At 37.7% G+C, this 21,754-nt stretch overlaps 1 protein-coding gene and 1 long non-coding RNA gene across 10 annotated transcripts in view; one reads left to right on the top strand and one right to left on the bottom strand.

Moving 5' to 3' along the window:
- Positions 1–2,617: 2,617 nt before the first annotated feature.
- LOC123607638 lies at positions 2,618–9,010 on the bottom strand. The gene is made up of 3 exons (XR_006716828.1): positions 8,848–9,010; positions 6,610–6,710; positions 2,618–4,935 (listed from the first exon to the last, which is right to left on the bottom strand). It is a non-coding gene; the product is annotated as an uncharacterized LOC123607638 (long non-coding RNA).
- Positions 9,011–15,317: 6,307 nt separating this feature from the next.
- Positions 15,318–21,754, top strand: part of PCLO (piccolo presynaptic cytomatrix protein) — a 419,978-nt gene continuing 413,541 nt past the window's right edge. For all 9 annotated transcript variants that reach the window (XR_006716260.1, XM_045494642.1, XM_045494638.1 and 6 more), the window contains exon 1: positions 15,318–15,789. Coding sequence is in view for 8 of the 9 variants with exons in the window: in XM_045494642.1 (XP_045350598.1) it covers positions 15,539–15,789 (251 nt within the window). In the remaining variant the exon portion in view is untranslated. The remainder of the gene's footprint in view (positions 15,790–21,754) is intronic.

Raw genomic sequence — 21,754 nt, 5'->3', positions numbered from 1 at the left:
GCCCCGTGTCAGGCTCTGTGCTGACAGCTCAGATCCTGGAGCCTGCTTTGGCTTCTATGTCTCCCTCTCTCTCTGCCACTCCTGTGCTTGCGCTCTGTCTTTCTCTCTCTCTCAAAAATAAATAAATGTTAAAAAAAAAAAAAAAACAAGAGGAATACTATTTCAATCTGGTGCATGACATATACTAAATGTATAGAAAGTAATAGAATAAGCAGGGATGATTTCATGAATGCTATGCATTTGAGAAGGCCCATGAAGCCTGGGTAGGATTTGGATAGACTGGGACAGGGGTGAGAACACAAGACCTGGCGATGCCTAAGCATCTATTAAGAGGTAATATAAGACACATCTTAGAATGGAAAAAAAGTTCATTTAAGGATCAAGGGGAACATAAGTTAGGAAAGGCTATTTGTGCTAGAAATCGTACAGTGTATAATTTAACAATCTTCAGGAAAGGAAGGTGTCTCAAGTGGCCCATATTTCTGGCTTGGGCCAGATTTTTTTCTGAAAAGTTAAAAAATAGATTGCAGGCCCTAAAGGTTAAATAGAATTTTATTTTGTTATTGAATTTATGGTCAGATCTATGGCATGTTAATCTATCACATTATCTATAAGGGTTTTTAAAATATTGCTACTTCTAAAAGTGGGTAGTAAGTTCTGGAGAACTTAGAAACTCCAGACAAGGGATCATTAAAAAAAAAAAAAAAAAAAAAAAAAGCCAACGTTAATTCTTGACCTCAAACAGATTTTTAGAAATAAGTGAGTTCACGTATGACGTTTATTAGAAATTATTTTGGGAGGTAATGACTAAAGAAGGTTTTTTACACCCCCCATATTGTCATCACTATTATTCTACTTACATGATTATTAATTGCAACTCTGACAAAGATACAGAAAAACTTCAACCTGTCATTACTTATTATTCAGGCACACAAACCAATGAGCTCAAAGGAATCAGTGGAGATGCAAAGAAGAAAATGTGGGTGAAATCTCTAACATACTGCACATCTCACTGTCCATCTTTTATTTTTTATTTATTTATTTATTTATTTATTTATTTATTTATTTAAAAAAAATTTTTTTTTCAACGTTTATTTATTTTTGGGACAGAGAGAGACAGAGCATGAACGGGGAAGGGGCAGAGAGAGAGGGAGACACAGAATCGGAAACAGGCTCCAGGCTCTGAGCCATCAGCCCAGAGCCTGACGCGGGGCTCGAACTCACGGGGCTCGAACTCACGGACCGCGAGATCGTGACCTGGCTGAAGTTGGACGCTTAACTGACTGCGCCACCCAGGCGCCCCTCACTGTCCATTTTTTTTAAATGTAGTTCTGTTGATAGGTCTACAATCAGTTACGAATTTTATAAGCCCTCATTAGTTATCTCTAATTGGTAGAAAGATAGTGTCTCCTCTAGTGGAGAAATGGAGACTGTGGCGTGGTCAAACACAAAATGTCTACAGGAGGCAGGGAACGTAAACTAAGAAGTCAGGTGGGAGCAGACCTAATGGAGAAAGCTGCTACTCCAGTCGACTGTTGCCTAGCACGAATGGGCTCAGGGTGGTCAGTTTCAATTTTCCAAGGAAGCATGACATCTAAAATTTTTTAATAGAAAATCTTCCAACTAAAAAAATAGCATGTACAGATTACTATGTGAATATGGGCTACATTTAGCTTCCAGTAACTGGCTTGTAATGTTAGTCACTACCGGAGGAGCACTGTCAGTGCAGAGCCCCAAGTGGGGCTTGAACCCACCCACCGAGCCATGAGATCATGACCTGAGCCAAAATCAAGAGTTGGAAACTAAATAGACTGAGCTACCCAGGAACGCCTCTAATTTTTAAAATATGGCTAATTTTTAAAAATTAATTAGATTCCCTATCCTGTACTTTTCATCTCTGTGCTTAATTTTTTAATTTATAGCTGGAAGCTTGTATTTGTTAATTGCCTTTATTTTACCCATCTCCCTCCCCACCTTCTCCAGGGCACCCATCAGTTTGTTCTCTGTATTTAATAGTCCAGATTGTTTTTGTTTCTTTTTTTGCTCATTTCTTTTTTTTTTTTTAAATTCTACATATAAGCAAAATCCTATGGTATTTGTCTTCCCTTATCTCACTTAGCATAATACCCTCTAGGTCCATCCATGTTGTCGCAAATGGCAAGATCTCATTCTTTTTATGGCTGAGAAATATTCCATTGTGTGTGTGTGTGTGTGTGTGTGTGTGTGTGTGCGTGCGCATTACATCTTCTTTATCCATTCATCTATTAATGGACATTTGGCTTGCTTCCATATCTTGGCTATTGTAAATAATGATGCAATACACACAGGTGTGCATATATCTTTCAGATTAGTGTTTCTTTGTTTTTTTTTGGGGGGGTGGATTTTTTGTTTACTTATTTTGCTAATTGTTTTATAATTATAACAAACTAGTATGAAAAAAAAAAAGAGGGAGAAAAAAAATAAAAACAAACAAACTAGTACAGAGAATGCCCTGTACAAAGCAACATAATAAAGTTCCAGAGGTCAAAGTGTTTTCTTAGCAAGGATGATGATTTCATTCTCTGGTATTTGGAATTTAGGCTGCAGTTCTTATTTTAGATTGATCACAACAAACATGACACAGTCCAAGCTTTTTACTAGGTTTGAACAGGTGAATGACCACTTGTCCCAGGTAGAAGCAGATACAGTGTTTGGTTTCGTGTATCACTTACTCTCTCCAGTTCTCCTCATGGTGCACTGCCAGAATGGGATGTCAAACTCCCATCTCCGCATAGGTTGCAAGATCGTCTGTGCTGTATTGCTCCGGCAAGTCCTGTTGCACATCCTCTGACATATCTGCATTTTTCATCATGCCTTTTTTTTAATCCCACATGGTTACAGTGGAGCAGAGGCTGGCTGACTCCAACCATCTCCTGGAAAGTTGATTTTTTTTATTTTGGATTTAGTTTTGCTCATCACACTTGGAAAATACTTTGTCCAATATTATGCTCAGCAGAACAATTAGTGGTTCCAGACTCAAGATACTGAATTCCAATTACACTTCCACTCTAATCACATGGAAACTCTAACTGTCCATTTTCTCTAAGCCAAAGCAACAAGTGGGACAAAAAAAATTGTGTAATACCATTTGCCTTCCTAATTGCTTTGTGCATCCCATGGGGTTTGAAAGCCTGTTGAAGCATCATCTTTCTGGTGCTTAAGTTAGAAACTACAGAGTCTGTTAGCCAACCCATGGCCTCTAACATCGTAATGGGCAGCAGCTACATATCTAACAGTCATTCTCTTTTCCCATTCTCACTGATTTAGATCAGGTTTCATTATTCCCATTCATTATTTCAAACTTTAATGTGCATACGAATCACCTAGGGATTTTGTTAAAATGCAGATTCCGATTCCATAGGTCTGGGGTCAGGCTTGAGAGTCTATTTCCCATAATCTCTCAGATGGTGCTGATGACGAAGGTCCGGGAAGCATACATTGCCCAGAAGGATCATAGACAATCTTACAATCTCTGGCTCAAGGATCACTTGGGCTCTTCTTACTACTCAGTGTTGTTTTATTTCACTTGCTTTAGTTTCTTCTTCCATTCTTCTCCTGAACTATTCCAAAAGTCTTGAGCTACATTTCACCAGCTCCCCTGAAACAACCATAAATCTAAGCATATGTCTTCCTCTTTCCCTGAAAGAACAGAAATTTATAGAGGTCTACGGTGAAAGTATCTTCCTCCAGATAAGACTTCCTTTGGCTTTTGCCTTTTACCTGGAGGGCACTTTAATATTGGAGAGATGAAATTTGAGACTGTTTTCTGCAGAACTTAGGCAATTTAAAGAAAGAAGTGATACCTTTCCAGTTCACCCTTGCCCTGTAGCCCTCTCGTGTTCCAGCTTATTATTTGGGGAGGATCTCATGTCAGACCCTTCACTGTTTGCAGACTCTGGGTTTTTATTTCCGTCCTCCTTGCTCACTGAGGCTGTTTGAAGGAGAGTTGAATTTTTTTCCAAATCAGCAAATGCTCTCAGTGCAGAAGCAGCTTGCAGGTTCTCATCTTCCTTCACTGTATTTTCAGCTCCAATTCACACTAATATTCCTTTGAATGCATTTTGACCAATTTCTTAGTTCTTTTCAGTAAGAAGTCTTGTCCAAATCAGCTAGCTTGCTATTTTAGATAGTAAGAAATGTGTAATTACCTTTTAAAATATCTGTGTCTCCCTACTACACTATACACTCATTTCACGAACAGGAACTGAGTCTCCTTTGTATATCACTATATTTCTAGCATGCACACATAGTGGGTGCTAAGGACGGTTGCTGAATGAAGGAAGCCTCAGCCTGGAGACCATCTCTGGCTGGTAAGGCAGGCAGGCAGGTGGGCAAGAGAGATGATTCCAAGATGGGCTTTTAGGTCCCCTAAAGCAAATTGGTGATCTAAAAGGTATGACCTTGCTTCTGGTGCCTGTCAGTTCATCTTTCCTCAGGATGCATTTGAGAATGGAATGAAACCCATAAGATGACAAGAAAGAAACTGTATTGTTCTCTTCAGAAGGGGGCTTTCCTCCTTGGAAAATCTAATAGCTTCTGTTTTAGTCTTTAAGTTTGTATGATTAAAAATAGCTACCACTGTCAAGAATGGCAAAGAAATCCATAAAAGACCATGGTTATCTACTTTGGAGTATCATTTAGTAGATTGATACAATTACTCTTTTTTCTTTGCAGAGCTGAGATTTTGAACCTGTGGTTGGTAGGTCTTTGGTCTTATGGATGATGAGCATAACATGTGTGAAAAATAAAACTTCTCTGGTGGCAGGTGTAAATGACTCAAGAGTATGCTGGAGTCTGGCTCATTGATTCATTTCTACAGGTTAACCATTTGTAAAACAGACCTACGGTGATTGTTGCAGTGTTGTATGGCTGTTGGTTTTCAAAAGTTTGAGATCCCTGCAATAAATGAAAAACATGAAGTATTATTATTATAGGCAGGTTATGGACCATCTGCCAAGAGCAGACACTGATCTTTTTATATGAGCTGTAAGTCGGATGGGGGAAGACATGGGAAGCCTCAGGCAGGATTATATAAAATCCTTTCCATCCTCCGCTTACTCATCAATAATTAACCTGGCAAATCTAGAGCTTGGATGGAATAAAATTAAACATTCCCCAAATGGCTCCTGAAATGGTGAACATAAAATTCTTGCCGTCTGATTTGAAGTCAAAGCATCTAGCCCTAACTGCAAATAAAACGTGATAAATTGATAATGATAAAGACAATTTATTATTAAATCCTACTATAAAATCCGAATAATGAGAAGTGCTTTCATTATATTTTTTTCAATATCCTTATTTATTTTTATTCTCTTTGGCTGCCTGGAACATTTCTTGGACAAAGGACCAAATGCCATTTTCCACTTATTATACTTTTGGGTTAGCTTGTTAAAGAAAGTATATGTACTTCCAGTATACTAAGTGTATTATCCAAGTTCTGACAGTGGCCATAGGATATACCACCCCATGAGTCTATGCGCTCTTTAGCAGGAACTATCTTTTACAATTAGAAATGGAAGATAGTTTAAGTGAGGAAAGCAGTCGGTATAAGATTCAGGTTGGGTGAGGTTTGAATTCTCTCTTGTTATTTGCTGGTTAAAAGACCTTAAGAAATTGAAATAACTTTTCTGAATCTCTATATTTTCACTTATAAAATGGACAAAACAATAGGTACATAATAAAACTTTCAGAAGGATTAATGGAGATCAAAACATATATAAGATACTTAACAGAGTGCCTTGGTGATACATTAAATATATAATATTTATGAGTTAAAAATTGTATCATTATAGGATTCCTTCACCTCATTGAAGGCCTTCCCTTATTTCTCATTTATAGAAGTCCCCCACAAAATAACCTAATGTCTGTTTTGCATTATTCACATTTTTAACCTGAAGACATCTCATTAAGTAATGCATTTGATGTCTGTTGGTTGGGCATTCACTCTGTGCACTAGATACTGATGGGACGGCAAGAGAAATAAAAACATTGTTGCATTACTTGAAAAACTCAGTTCTGAAACAGTTCACCAAAGAAAGGAACACTATATGTAAAAAAATGCCAAATGAGTAAGATTTTCAAATAATGATTGAGAACAGTAGCAGCTTCACAATAGGAAAAGGTCTTCTGATGGTGAATGGGTTTGGCCAGGGGAAACGCATAGATGGATCGGGGTGAGGGGACAATCTTGCCAGATTGAGGAAAAAAGGAAACTGGAGAAAAAGTGAGCATGGCATTTTCAAGGGTCACTGAAGCACCCAGATTTACCTGTCTTGTGTCTTGCTATTTCAAAAGAAAAGTGGAATCGGGATCACTGATGTGGAAAGGATAAGGAGGGAATGTATTTTATTGGTGTTACTTTCTCCTGTATAGAAGTATCTCTGTAATATATATGTTTCCTCCTCCCTCACTCACAAACTGTCCCAGGGAAGGTGGTCTTAGGTGGAAAGGCAGAATTCCATACGTGGTCATTGAGGAAACTCTCCCAATGGAATCCACCCAATGGTTCTGCCATCTTCAATCCATATAAACCCTAGTCTCCATCTTTGTCATCCATGGAGGTGTACATACCAGAATTCCTTTGGTTGGTCCTGGAAGTAGCATACTTATATCGGGTGGAGCTGGATCACAGGCCACATAGAACTTCAAGAGAAGCTGGCAACTGTGTGTAGCTACTTGTCCCAAAGAGGAGAAAAGTGATGTTAGTGAAGAATTAGGATTATCCATTCTAATATGATATACAAATCCATCCACACATGTACTATATCCTGTTACTATTTTTTTCTTAATCATGTCTTTTCCATGTGTCCTAAAATCCCCTTGGTTTTAGTTTAGCACATTTGGGTAAACATGTCCTGAATTTGCGTTCTTCAGTAGGAGGCTCTTATTCTTCTAGATTCACCCCTTCAGTCTTCTTGATTAGAGTGATTTTATGTCTTCTTTTCTTTGATTTGCTGTGCTTCTCTAAATGTATTCCACGTTTTTCAAAATGCAGTGACCAGAATTGCATACCATAGTCCAAATGCAGATAGGCTACCATTTTTGAAGAGTAAATCTGTGACTTTGCTTTTTTCTTAAAAAAAAAATAATTTCTGATGATGGCAACTATGTTGCTGATGCCTTCGGCTTCAGCTTCAGAGAAAAGTCTACATGGATTCCCAAGTGCCTCTTTCTTGTCTTCAGTCTTGTAATGCTGACGCTAAAATCTTCTATCCTTTCAAAGTAGTACTTCTCACCCCAAGCTCTATAATACAATCATCTGGGGAGCTTTAAAAATACAAATGCCACGCCCTTCCATCAAGATTTTGATATAATTTGTCTGAGATGAGGGCCAACTATTGATCCTTTTCAAAATATCTATAGATAAACATAATATTCTCTCAGGGTTTTGACTTATTATTGAAAGAGTAACTTGTGAATTTTTCCAATTACACTTGAGATATCCCTATTGAAATTCATCTATTCTTGCTTTGCTTGCAGACAGACAAGAGCAAAACTTTCTAAAGATTTATCCCATGAGCTTGGAATTAGCATGTGGGAAAATTATGGGACTCTCTGAAAGCCATTACAGACTTTACACTTCAGCCCATATGATAATAATGGCTGAACCACAGATGTTAAAAATCCTTGTCTTCCAGCTCCCGTGCATATACATCGTATGTACCTTGCCTATATTTTTAATGTATATCAAGTCGGATATAAATCTCTGCTTCTCTTTCTGTGCCACTCCTCACCTCTCTCCTCCCTCAAAGAATCCATAATGCGTAAATTCCTTAGTAATGTAAATTTTCCTGGAATTTGCATGAGGGAGACGGAGCTGGGCTTTCCATTGCACAATCTACAGGAACCACCTAGAATCCTCAGGGACAGGTCAGTCCTGCAAAGGCCCCTATGCCACATCACCACTAGAGGGTAGCAGTGAGGACATTTCTAATTCCCGTTTCCACAAAGTAAGTGGCATCAGGTTCCTTTCATCCCTTATACATTTCTCTACTTTTGACTTCGAACCCATGCTACTCAACCAATTCACGTTGCTCTCTTTATTCTGAAATACAGAGCAATTCAGATAAAGCCCTAACTTCTCAAGATGTCTGAGCTCCAGTCCATCACCAGGCTAGGTAAAACTGAGTATCCTCTAGCTGATGTGATTCTGACTCCTTTGAAGGATAATGTGAATATTAACAGGTTTTACTAGATAGATATTAAAGTCACTGTTATATAATGTATACTTTCTGTATCATTTTTTTAAAAAAATCTTAAAAATATTTTTGAACCTCTAATCCCAAGGATCTGTAAATTGTTAATCTAGCCACCATCTTGAGTAGGACCTTAAGAATGCCTCCTCTCCCAGAAGTTTCTCAAATAAATACATTGGTCTTTCTCAGAAACATTCTTATGCATAAATTTTTCATCTTTTTATATAACTTTATATTTGGATAGCATTACATAGTTGAAAAATGATCTTCCCATATATTTTCTTGTTTGAGCCTTTCACGAAACAAGTACGTAAGTATTCAGCATAATTGGGCTCTTTCCCATTTATAGTTTAGAAGGGTGGTATTTGGAAATTTTGAACAAATAACTCAAGTCCATCTGGACAGTAAATGGGAAAATAGTCACTAGAAGCAAAAGAATGGAAAGGGTATTTTGAAAGATTATGCATAATCATAATGTGTAAAAACTGGAATATCAGTTAAATGACTAAAACCCCCAAAAGTTAGTGACTTAAAATAAGACAATAATTACTATAATAACTATTATTCAATTTCCTGATTCTCTCGGCTGATTGGGCAGTTCTCCTGGTCTCACCTGGCTCAGTGATGTGACCATAGCCAGCAGATATGCTCTCTGAGGCAGGGAGGGTTCTCCAGCGGGACTCATCAAGGCCTCAGCTGGGATCGCTGGAGACTGGGGCAGCTGGGCTCCTCTCTTCATGGAGTCTCACCTCCTGGGCTTCTTTAGATTCTGGCAGTCTCTGAGCATGAAGAGGGCTATATAGGAAGGCCAGCCTAGCAAGTTACATGCCTCTCCCACTACATTCTCTTGATAAAAATAAGATAGGGGTTCAGCTCCAGTCTAAGGGTGAGGAAACAGTATCTCTTGATGGGAAGCATGGCAGTCCCACTTTAAAGGGCAGTGGACACAGGGAGGTGTGATTCATCTAGGACAAGTATTGTAACAATCTGCCACAACTGTACTGCTATGTTCCTTGGTTCAAAAGTGCATTCACATCTTTTTCTAATGTAACTATGACAAGAGCCCAGAGAGGTAGTATATATTATTGTCTCCATTTTTACAGTTGAGGAGCCCCACATTCTAAAAAGCTAGTGACTCGCTAACCCAAATAGATGTAAGATGGCAGAGCTGCTGGGATTTAAAGTCAGACATTGTCAACCAAAACATCGTGTAAGTAGGACGTGCATACATGTCTCCATTTTCCAAAGAGTAGGGAGTAGGTTCTGAATTCTAAAGTCTATGAAACAGGTGAATACATAATGCTGAATCATCTATATTTTAACATCATGACTTGTTGGTAATTTTCAACTTAAAAAGTAGTAGTGTAAAGTGGCATAGTAACTAAATTTATTTCATTTCATTTATTTATTTGTTTACTTATTGAAGTTTATTTATTTTGAGAGACAGAGTGAGCAGGGGAGGGGCAGAGAGAGAGAGAGAGAGAGAGAATCTCAAGTGGAGCTGGAACTCAGGAACCATGAGATCAGGACTGGAGCTGAAACCAAGAGTCGGATGCTTAAGTGACTGGCCACCCAGGTGCCTCTATTTTATTTTATTTTTGAGAGAGAGAGAGAGCATGAGCACCAGTGAGCATATGCGGGATGGGCAGAGTGAGAAGGAGAATCTTAAGCAGATCCAGGCCCAGTGCAGAGACCAGTGAGGGGCTCCGTCTCATCATCACGAAATCATGACCTGAGCCAAAATCTAGAGTCAGCTGCTTAACTCATTGAGCCATCCAGGTTCCCCTATTCATAATATTTTATACATCCTATACCCATAGGAACATATTTTAAGTACAATTAACTTTTTCTTTTATTTTAAATTATATTTTGTTGTAGAATATGTATGAAAGGGGAAACAAACAAAAAAACCCCCACAACTGCCTGAGAGTCCAGATGTCACAATTCAAAAATAAATTTATCAAACTTTGTTCTAAAATACTTCTCATGTTTTTTTTTTCCTCAAAATTGAGAAGCCAGTTCATAATCAACTATAATCTCACTTGAATTTCCTCCACTGTAGCTGCAAATCTCATTTTAAAGAAAAGCTAACAAAAATTGGCTTAGAGCTGCAATTGAGAAGCAGATCAACCACAGTGAAAAATGAAGTTGGTCCTTAAACCACTGCAGGTTCTTGCTCCACTAAATTAACACAATCTTCTCTTACCTTCCACTAGAGAAGGAACATTAAAAAAAGGTATGTACCTATATAAAAATGTCAGACTGTCTATATTTACACAAACATGAATATGTACATCCATGCATACACTAAAATGCATGGTCTTTTAAATATAGAAAGTATAAGAATACTTTAAGTTTTACCACTCATCAAATAACACGAAATCACTATTAGCCTATATACCGTGGCACTTTTTTTTTTTCCAGTTTCTTCATAGGCATTTGCTACAAAATGACGTTAGAATTTTGCTTACCTAGCTTAACCCAAGTTCATTGTTTTTGTGGTTTTTAAAAATGACTACTCATAATTATTGGGACTCTTATACCATAAAGAAAAATCAACAAATTCATTTTGGAAAATATAGAAAATTAGGAAGAAAAAGTAAGATTACTTATTAAATACACAGTAAAACCTTGGATTGTGAGTAACTTGTTCTGTGAGTGTTCTCAAGATGAACAAACATTGCTAATAAATTTTAACTTGAACAAATGAGTGATGTCTTGTAATACAAATGGTACATGAGGCCAAATGTCTCATGATCACAACTGAGCCAATGGTTCTTGAAATTTGCTTTGATATGCTTTGAATTACAAGCATGTTTCTGGAATGAATTATTCTCATAAACCTAGGTTTTACTTGTATGGGTTTTGTTCGTTGGTTTATTTGATTTATTTCCTGGGTTTATTTTTTATGCATTTTAGTAGTTTATTTATTTATTTATTTATTTATTTTGCACAATTGTGATCACATAACTATGAAAACTTATCCTATGTATACTTTGTGAATTTTTTCCTATAATGAACTCTTTAAAAGCATTATTTTAGGGGCGCCTGGTTGGCTCAGTTGGTTGAGCGTCCGACTTCGGCTCAGATCATGATCTTGCAGTTCATGAGTTCAAGCCCTGCATCGGGCTCTGTGCTGACAGCTCAGAGCCTGGAGCCTGCTTCAGATTCTGTATCTCCCTCTCTCTCTGCCCCTTCCCCGCTCATGCTCTGTCTCTCTCTGTCTCTCAAAAATGAGTAACGTTAAGAAAAATTAAAAACATTATTTTAAATTAATATTTTCATAAAATACAAACATCTGGTTGTACCAGGTTTTACTTTTCCGTTCTTATTTATGAGGGCAGTAATGCCTTTTTATTTATTGCTATCATAAATAATTCTCTAGGGAACATTTTTTTTCCACAGTCATTTTTGTAACTCAGTCTCTTTGGTAACTGATTTCCAGAAGTGTACCACAGATTATGACTCTTTTTAAGGCTATTGATAGATATTGCTAAATTATCTTCCAGAACGGTTGAATCTATTTATACTCACAAATTTAGCTTATGAAAGGGCCTATTTTACAAAACACTTACTAGCACCATTTTAATGGTTTTAATAGAGATATAATGGGCATTTAATAAATACGCCCATATTAAGATAATTGCTTACTAAATAGAGTTTAATAAATACATGCTATTATTTTTAAATAAAAGGATAAATTAAATTATACAAGGATTATTTAATTGTAGGTTTTTAAAGACTAGTGAGACTACACATTTTTCTATATTGGTGAAGACTATCCTGAGTTTAATTTTTGCAGACCCTGAACTCATTCAAGTATTGCGCATGTGACATACAAGGTGGTCTATTCGATTTTATCCTGGCTTGAGTGGTATCTGTGAGGACCATGGGTAGACTGGGCAATTTCATGCCAAGCATTCATCATCTAGTCATATTTAGTTGTTAATTATCACATTTAGATTTGTTCTAATCTACTAAAATAGAACCTACCTGGGGAAGGGAGGCAAGAAGTAAACAACGGAAAAGATCTGGTTTTCTAGAGTTGAGAAGCCATTTTATTTTATTTTTTTTTATTTTTTTTTATTTTTTAACGTTTATTTATTTTTGAGACAGAGAGAGACACAGCATGAATGAGGGAGGGGCAGAGAGAGAGGGAGACACAGAATTGGAAGCAGGCTCCAGGCTCTGAGCCGTCAGCCCAGAGCCTGATGCGGGGCTCAAACCCGCGGACCGCGAGATCGTGACCTGAGCTGAAGTCGGACGCTTAACCGACTGAGCCACCCAGGCGCCCCTGAGAAGCCATTTTAGAAAGACATAATGGTATATAGCAGTGAAGGTGTTCATAAATTGATCACTTTTATGACCTACCTATCAGGCTGAGTGAATTGGAGCTGAACTATCAGCTTGTTAAATCAATCCAAATTCAAATAAATATTTATGGTAAGTATAATGAACAGGGAACAACAAAGATTTTGAATACAGCACCATTAGTTAATTTGCAGAATGAAACTGTGACATTTTTTCTGGGTAAGCAAGAACAAACTCCGTAAAGTTATCTATAGCATTTGACTTCGCATCCTTGTACTCCCAGAATTCTGAGAATTCGCACACAAGCAAAGCACCTGGCTTTTGCTCTAGTGTTTTTCTTTAGATCTGAAACACCTCCCAAGCACAAGCAACTGTTAAGCTTGAATGGAAGACTGAAAAATTAAACATTTTTAGAAACTCACAGGTATGAAGATCCTAAAGGCAAAATTATTTTACAGAGTCAACAACCAAAATGTTTCCCACTTGTTTTCACAGTGCATTCACTCTTTTTACCACATGTCCCATTTCCCTGTTTTCTGATGTTTCCTCCTGGGAGAGGAGGGAAGGAGAAGGTGAATGCACATGTTTTTGCAATGGGCTATAATACTCCCATCTTACAGATTATGACTTCTTGTTTAGTCTCCACACTACTTTGCATATTGATTAACACTTATTTCTTTCTTATTACTTTAAAGGTTCTTTTCCATCTATAATAAGAGAGAATATAGCATTAACAATTTGTTTTCTAGCTTAATCATTATTCTGAGGCTAGACTTTGAAAAGAGTGCTCATCCTAGCAATTTTTCAACGTTTATTTATTTTTGGGACAGAGAGAGACAGAGCATGAACGGGGGAGGGGCAGAGAGAGAGGGAGACACAGAATCAGAAACAGGCTCCAGGCTCTAAGCCATCATCCCAGAGCCCGACGCGGGGCTCGAACTCACGGACCGCGAGATCGTGACCTGGCTGAAGTCGGACGCTTAACCGACTGCGCCACCCAGGCGCCCCCATCCTAGCAATTTTTTAGCTTCGTCGTTTGTGGATGTGAATACATAGGATGTATTTTTATTGTCACAAAACTAGAGTTTGATTCCCAGGGGCTGCCTGGGCATTGGAGCAGTTACTCATTTTGTCAGAGATTCAGGATTATGTGCTAATTATCTCTTTTTTGAAGCAAACTCTTTTTTAGAAATATGATGATAACATATTGTCTCCAAATGTGCCCCTCAGAATGTTAGGTTGCCTCACGTCATTGGTTTGTATGAGGTGAAAGCATTCTCTTTACAAAGCACGACTTTGTAACTTTGACTTTGGAAGTCACATCTCAATGTGTTGTAAGAGAATTAAACTTTATGCAAAGTTTTTATGGGAACCCAACCAGCAGTGAAACTTCATCTGATGACTGGACTTTTTAAAAAGCAGTACACGTTGGGATGTCTGCATAGCTCATTTGGTTAAGCACCCAACTCCTGATTTTGAATCAGGTCAGGATCTCAGGATTCATGAGATGGAACACCCTGCCCTCCACCCCACTCCCCCAGCTGGGTGTGGAGCCTGCTTAAGATTCTCTTTCTGCCCCTCCCCACTGTGCCAGCACTCTCTCTCAAAATAAATAAACATGAAAAAAAAAGTGTCACAAATTTTATAACTGAACCATTTTTTAGTTTTGATACAGGTGGAATGCAAAATATAAAACTTTCATAACACTTACGGTAAATGCCTGGAAACTCTCTGGGCAACTTATTCATTTCTATTTATTTATTCGTTCCCGCTGTTAGCTTTGATTTTCTTTAATCTCAACAACTGAGACATTACGTCCATTTTGTTAGCAAAGGTAGATAGTGAAATTGGGGTTGTGGATTCGGTGTTGAAGGAAAACATTCCCTTCGAAGGAAATGTAGCAAGAAGAGTTTGTGCGTTTGGGGTGTGTGGGGATGGGTTTTAGTTACAACTCTGCTGCTAGCCATCTGTGTGTGTCTGTACAGATTAATTCCACTTTTTGGGTTATTTGTCCATTTGTACAAAAAAAGACTGAATTCGTGTTTTCAAAATTTCACACCACTTGAACATTTTAATACTCTACAATCTGAATCTTACTACAGTATCTCCTCCATAATTTCCCGTAACCCCTTACTTTTGTATAGTCCCTTTAGGGAACGATACAATGATAAGCATTCAAAAACTTTACCTCCTTGCGGTTGCTGTACATAAGGTTTTAATGTAATTATTCTGGAAAAGTCCTAAGTGAAAAGGTCCAGTTTCGGCTCCTTTGGGGGAATTTGTCCCAAAGGCATCAGAGATTTCTCCTGTGAATCTCGTTACCTGAATCCATTACTAAAATCTTTAAAAACGCTCCCTTAAAAAAAAAACAAAAAAAAAAAAATTTTTTTTTTTTTTGAAACTACAGATCCCATGAATCAAAGAAGGAAACTGACACCTCCCCTCCAGCCCCTCCCCACCCCTTGACTGTAATCCGCTAAAACTCAGGTTGAGGCATCCTGAAATATGCCTGAAAGAAACGCCGGCTGTTGTCCCGGTTTTCAGCTGCGCTCTCCCCGGGCTCCTTTAAATCGGTGCTGAGAGTGTGGAAGGATACAGAGCGACGCAGGACGGGATGGGCGCGGGTGCGGCCATCACCTGTTCCGAGACAGGCATGCGCACTGCGAGGGCGCGGGCGAGGAGGCGGGGCCCGGTGGGAGGGGCGGACGGCGCCCGGCTGGCACTGCTCAGACCTGCTTCTCCCGACTCGGGGCGCTGAGGCGGCTTCGGGGAGTTGTCCAACATGGAGGAGGCACCAGCTGCGGGCGTCACCTGCGAGCGGGACTAACACCCGCCTGGCGTTCCGGGCAGCGGTGCCGGGTCCCGAGCCCTGGGACTCGGCCGCCTGCACGCCCCACGGCGGACCCCGGCTCCGGTTGCTCGTCGGGCCGCGGGCTTCCCGACGGGGACGCAGCGCAAGGAGGGAGCGCAGCGGCCCCGAGTCCCTCTGAGCCATGGGCAACGAGGCGAGCTTGGAAGGGGAAGGGCTCCCGGAAGGGCTGGCGGCGGCGGCGGCGGCAGCCGGAGGAGGGGCTGGCGGGGCGGGGAGCTCCTTGCACACCGTGATCCCGGCCGGCATGGAGGCGGATCTGAGCCAGCTGAGCGAAGAGGAGAGGAGACAGATCGCCGCTGTCATGTCAAGGGCGCAGGGGCTGCCCAAGGGAAGCGTTCCCCCGGCCGCTGCGGAGCCGTCTTCCATGCACAGGCACGCACAGCATGATGTATATGTCCAGGCATATATGTACAGCTTCCCGTGCACATATGTGCCAACCCGTATGTGCCAGCACGGCAGTACATATATGTGGTTTCCGTTCATTTTATTTTCCCTAATGGGGTGACGAGAAAGAGATCATAAGCCTTCTCTGGGCAGAATAAAAATGATGCATTGTAGAGTTTCTGGTGGGATAGTCAAGGGTTGCATTCCTGGAACTGTGATTTTAGGTTGTGATTTTTGGCCTTTTGGAACCTTTTCCCCCTAGGATGGCGTGGAGAGACGCCCTCCAGTGTTTTACTAATCTGGAAGTCTTCCATTAATACAAAACGGACGTGTTGGGAAATGGATAGAACTGGGTGTTTACCTGTCTCTGTTTAAACGTCCCCAGTCATTTCGGCGTCTTTTTCTCTGTGAATGATGTCTGAAATATTTCTGTAACAATACCTTTAATTCCCTGGGAGGTGATTTGTCCTTCCTTCCCACCCCACCCCCAGAGGAGAACAGGAGCTGTTTAGGTAGAAGGTATAGAATGAATACACCTTTTATATTCAACGAAGGACCCTAAAATATATTATGGCATTAGACAGATGGTTCGGTCGCAGCGGAGCAGGTGCTGTACATGAATTTCTGAATTAGCATATGCTATTTTTTAAACTATTGCTCTTTTATATGCAAAAGTATCTTACAGTTTTGTGTTATCTTAAAATTAGTTTCCAGTACATAGTTTTCAAGTCAAACCAAATAAATGACAACTTGCACAGGCAATTAAGAGCTATTCTGTAATATTACCGTATTAATTTCCTTCTCTAGCTCTCCATTTTGCTTCATCTAATAAATTAGTTGTTTTCTAATTAGAGCCCTAAGAGGGTATAATCATTGTGCCTGCCCTGCCTTTATTATTGTAAACAAACCCTTTAACTTTACACCCTCCCTTAGCGAACAGTTCTCTGTCCGTTGTCCTGAAACCATTCCTGCTTTAGGTTAACTGAAGGGAGACCTACAATTTTCATTTGAGATATTGAGAGATCTGGATATTGTAGGTGTAGATTCTTATCCTCTATTTCATAAAAATATTTTAACTTAGAAACTGTCATATACGTATATGCATATAATTTTATCAAATAACTTTTAACGTAGGAGAAGTGTCATGGATAGTTGCAATATTTTTAACATAAAATCTTAAATTTCTATAATATATCAGCTAAAAATCCTGTGTTCTTGAAATGAAGCCACCACTACTAGTAAAATACTGACCCTTTGTATTAAATGTGTTTTTCTAACTAGTAACATATGGGGTTGTTTCTTTGGTATAAAGCCTTTTCTATCCATTATCTTAAGTATTAACAGCTTATGATATGCACCATTTTTCTCTACTGATGAAAACTTGGGAAAATTTTGAATGCTCATATATTATATTTTTATGGGATAATAATGAGGTACAGTACTTCTATTAGCTTTTTAGAAATGTATGTCAGCTCTTCTATAGTTTTTCCTAATATGTACATGCAACAGGTTTAGTATCCTGGTTACATAGACCAAGAAAAAGTTTGAGATTTCATTTCTGCATTCCTAACTTTTCTTTGGTTCAGAGGGTGGCTGAAAAATACTATTTCAGCCTATGAAACTGGTTTTATACAGTACTTATATCAGATTCTCCATTGATAATTTTGTTAGAGTGGAATTATTAGTAGATAATTTGTGGTCTCAAAACTTATTGGTGAAAGCTTCATCTAAACAGATAAACAATATGTTTCTGATTTTTGAAACCTTATATTTTACTGAATGATGTTTATAAAAGATGCATAATTTTTGCAAATTTATTATCCCCGCATGGGATAACCAAAGAAACACTTGGTTTAGATTCAGATTTTTAGAAGCACTCTAAGTATATATAAAAAAGCGTATCCAATTTTTTAAGGTTTGAAGGGGTTAAGTGTGTCAGTTACACGTGGAAGTATTTTGTTTTGTTTTTAAATAAGGGTTGAGACCCCAAAACCCTAAGTTCTTATCCTATTCATTTTAACTGACTCAAGGCAAATTGTATATGTGTTTCAGCCATTGTGCCTCAGTTTCCTTGCTTCAAATAAGGCAAGTGACACTTGTTTTACTTATCTTGTAGAATCATTGTGAGGCTTGGTTAAAAGTTGACAGGGATATTTTTGTTTGAATTTTAATTTGAAGGAACTCTGTAAAGAGTACTAATATCAATCTCAGCAGTGGATGGCACTGGCAGTGATGGCTTCAGACAAGTTGTGTATTGAATTATGCACTGTTAGGAGTTATTCTGATGTATCTACATTTTTTTTTTACATGTGGAGAAGTCAGTGGAAGTCCCACTCCCCTCCCCACCCCCACCAGGAGTCCGGATACTAGATATCTGTGACTAACTGTTTTTTTTTTTTCTTTTTTTTTAAGAGAGCGTGTGAGTGGGGGAGGGCACAAGGAGAGAGAGAAACAGAGATGGAGAGAGACAGAAAGACAGAGACAGAGAATCTTAAGCATCTCCACATTCAGCACGGAGCCCGATGCAGGGTTCAATCTCAGGACACTGGGATCGTGATCTGAGTGGAAATCAAGAGTCAGAGGCTCAACCCACTGAGCCACCCAGGTGCCCCTGTGACTAGCTAGTTTTATAGCCTTGGATAATCTATTAGCCACTTTAAGCCCTAGTATCCTCTACAGTATAAAAATGAATAGATACTCCTGAAGTTGCTTGTATTTCTAATATCAAAAATTTTATGTGACTCAGCACTGTCAAGTGTCATTGCCTGATGTGTTCCATTAAAAAGTTTTTTTTAGCATTCCAACTGCTTTTATATTCTTATCCTTGAATACTGTTTACCTCCTTTGTAGCTGAAATATTTTTTCTGCTAAATTATGAAAGAAAAATTCTAATCTGGTGATGACAGTAGTAATGAAAGAGGAGGTTGTTTAAAGCATGGGTAGTTACAAGCTAGAAGTTACAGGTTACAAACAAAATGTTCCTGAATTTTTGATTTATTAAAGACCCAGGGGAAGACAATTTTATTACTTGGTCAACTCATTCTATTTACAACTACAGGTTTGAGAAAGGCTTTACTGAAAAGTGCTTCTGATTAGCAGAATATTTCATAGGAGTTCTGACTGATTCTGTTATTTTCTTTAGTATTCCTTTGCATCTCTCCAACTGGTAGACAACTCAACAAACATTTTTCTTCCTAGAGTAGCAAGCCAAGCCCAGGTTCTAAAATGCATATAGAATGTTTGCACTTATGCCTTGGAAGGACTGCAGAAGACTTTGAAAAGAATTGATGAAGCATTAATCTAGCATAAAACAAAAACCTGATACATTCATCAATTCATTGTCATCCATGTGTTCATTCATTCACTCATCAAACATGCTCTCTAGTTAACAGATTCAGTTCTAGTGATGCAAAGATGAGTGAAACACATTCCCTCTCTAGGAGGTCCCAGTCTAGTTTACAAGGCACAGATTGCATTTTCGTCATGTTTGTTTTTGACAGAGCAACTGTTACACCAAACAAAACTTCACTGAAAGACCATAGTTAGCTAAGACATCCTTATATTTTTGTTCAGGATTAAGCTTATATCTCTTTTAATGATTGTCCTTCTATTTCTCACATCCACATCTCTATGTTTTACATTAACTCACATCATTCTAGTAACTGAAATTAGTTTAAGTTGTAGGGCAATCTTCATATCTGTGTCAGTATTTTCTCAGGGCTTTTGTTAGACTATATAACTTATACTTGTAGGAAGTACATACAATTGTAATTTCTGCTGGAAGCAGCTTGCTTTGAATTTTGGTGTTGATAACACAACTACTTGGTATTCGCAAAGTTCATTTTTTATTTGTTTTGTACATAGGCTGGATTCTGTGAAATAACACAAACAATGATTAAGCTTAATAGTATTTTCAAGAGGATTTCGTTAAATTAAGAATAGATTTCTTTTGTACTCTGTTTAAATGTAGGTCTCTAGGACTCCACAAGGGAACCAATTCAAAAAAATGACTAATAATTACTCATAAGACAGGGACTTCTCTAACGAAGTTCCTAAGATTGTGCCCTTTCATGGGAGTGGTAGATTTCATTAATTGAATGTGGATCATTTCTAGAATAATGTGAAAATCTAAACAGTGGAATTTCTGGAAATAATCCATCTTAGGTCGTTTACTATGGCTTTTGCGGCCTGTAAAGAAACATTCAAAATCATTTTCCCAAAATGGAAATACATAGCTTTTTAAAAGATAGCTATCTTAGAATTGTTGGGATTAATTAGGGTAATGATTTTAGTTCCTCATTTCAGTTATCTCAAATTTCCTAACTTTTTTTTTTTTTTCCTGGAGGGAATTGCCAAAACTAAGAATTCTATTTATCTATCTTTTATCGGAAAATCACTTCTTGCATACCTTGGCTTGTATAGATTATTTCCTTTGGACTTTTTGCTAACTAGAGGGAATGCTTCTGTGTTTCTTTCTGTTATGCCTTATGACTTGATCTAACTCAAATTTCTGTATCCTTTGGGGAACTTCAAAAACTTAATTCATATTAGGTACTAAATGATCTGACATTAAAAATTTATAATCTGGCCCATTAGCAAGTAAATTTTCACAAAACAAAACTTATAGAACTTTATTGTGACTATCTCATATTTTAAGTGCTACTGAATAACTTTCTCTTTTTTCTTTTAATTAAAAATAAATAAATCTTTTCCAAAATTAAAAAGCTACATTATCAAATGCAATACTTATAATTTTATTTGTTAACAATTCGAATATATCCTATTCTTTTTAGTTGCAACTTTATCAGTGAAGAATGGCTTATTTAAAAAAATTAATGTATTTAATTTTTGGCTAAAAGTAAAAACTTACAGTTATTTAGCCATAGTCATTTAAAAGTGATCATGTTTCCAAAACTGTTAAAAAAAAAAATCCATCGTGTATATTTGTCTATGAATTAAAAGAAATTTTGCAGATTAGTTACATTCTTAAAGCTGTTAATAATGAATAATATTACTAATAGCCTAACAATGGCAAGAGTATTACACTAAACATTAAGAGATTATTAAATATTTTCTTCTGAGAAAAGTAACAATACCTTCAAAAATGGGGTCACAACCAGCTTATTACTCGTTGTATACCAGGCTATATCTCGAGATTCTGTAAGCATCAATTGTTATTTTGCATAGAGATCTCATTAAGTATTAGCTATTGGAATAATAATTAAATGACATAATATTTTTCTTCTACAAGAAATAGGGAATTATTTCTCAAAAATTTCTAATTAATCAAAGTAGGACTTTTAATTTTATGAAGTTTAATAAGGATAATATTTAATGGATATTTTCTTTGTAGACAGTAAAATTGAATAGACTATCAACTTTCTCAGCCCCTGGAAATGCCCGACATAACTTCCTTTACTAAACATTTCCCAGATGTCACACATGCCATATGTGACTAATTTAATTTTTGTAATCAAGTAAGACACATAAACAACATCAAAAAAAAATTTTTGGCACAATCTCCCACATTTTAAAATGATTAGTTTTAATTCTTGGTGCTGCTAGTATTTGGAAGAATAACATTCTTTGAACATGAACGTACTAGAACATGGCATTGCCTTGATTTATCAATTTAATATAATTAGGTGTTAAGTATGGCTGGATTCTATTAAGTGTAAATGTAAACTATTATAAATAACGTCTAGCTAGATTTCTTATGTTTTCATGACTTACGGTAGCAGGTATTGTTTTTGTTTTTTTCTCTTTTTGTTTACCTTCTTGTTGAAAATCTCTACCCATGTAAAGAAAGTAACAGAGAGATTAAACCTTTTCTGGTCACGTACAGGGGACTGCAAAAATGTGTTCTAATTATATTTATACATGCGTAATTTTGAGACTGTAAGAAAGTAATAGCTTTTTCATATTATTTAGAGTTGGGATATTTTCCATTATT

Source organism: Leopardus geoffroyi, chromosome A2 (assembly GCF_018350155.1).
Source record: "Leopardus geoffroyi isolate Oge1 chromosome A2, O.geoffroyi_Oge1_pat1.0, whole genome shotgun sequence".
Taxonomy (NCBI): domain Eukaryota; kingdom Metazoa; phylum Chordata; class Mammalia; order Carnivora; family Felidae; genus Leopardus; species Leopardus geoffroyi.
The sequence above is the reverse complement of the archived record's forward strand: the minus strand, read 5'-3'. Positions and strand labels throughout refer to the sequence as shown.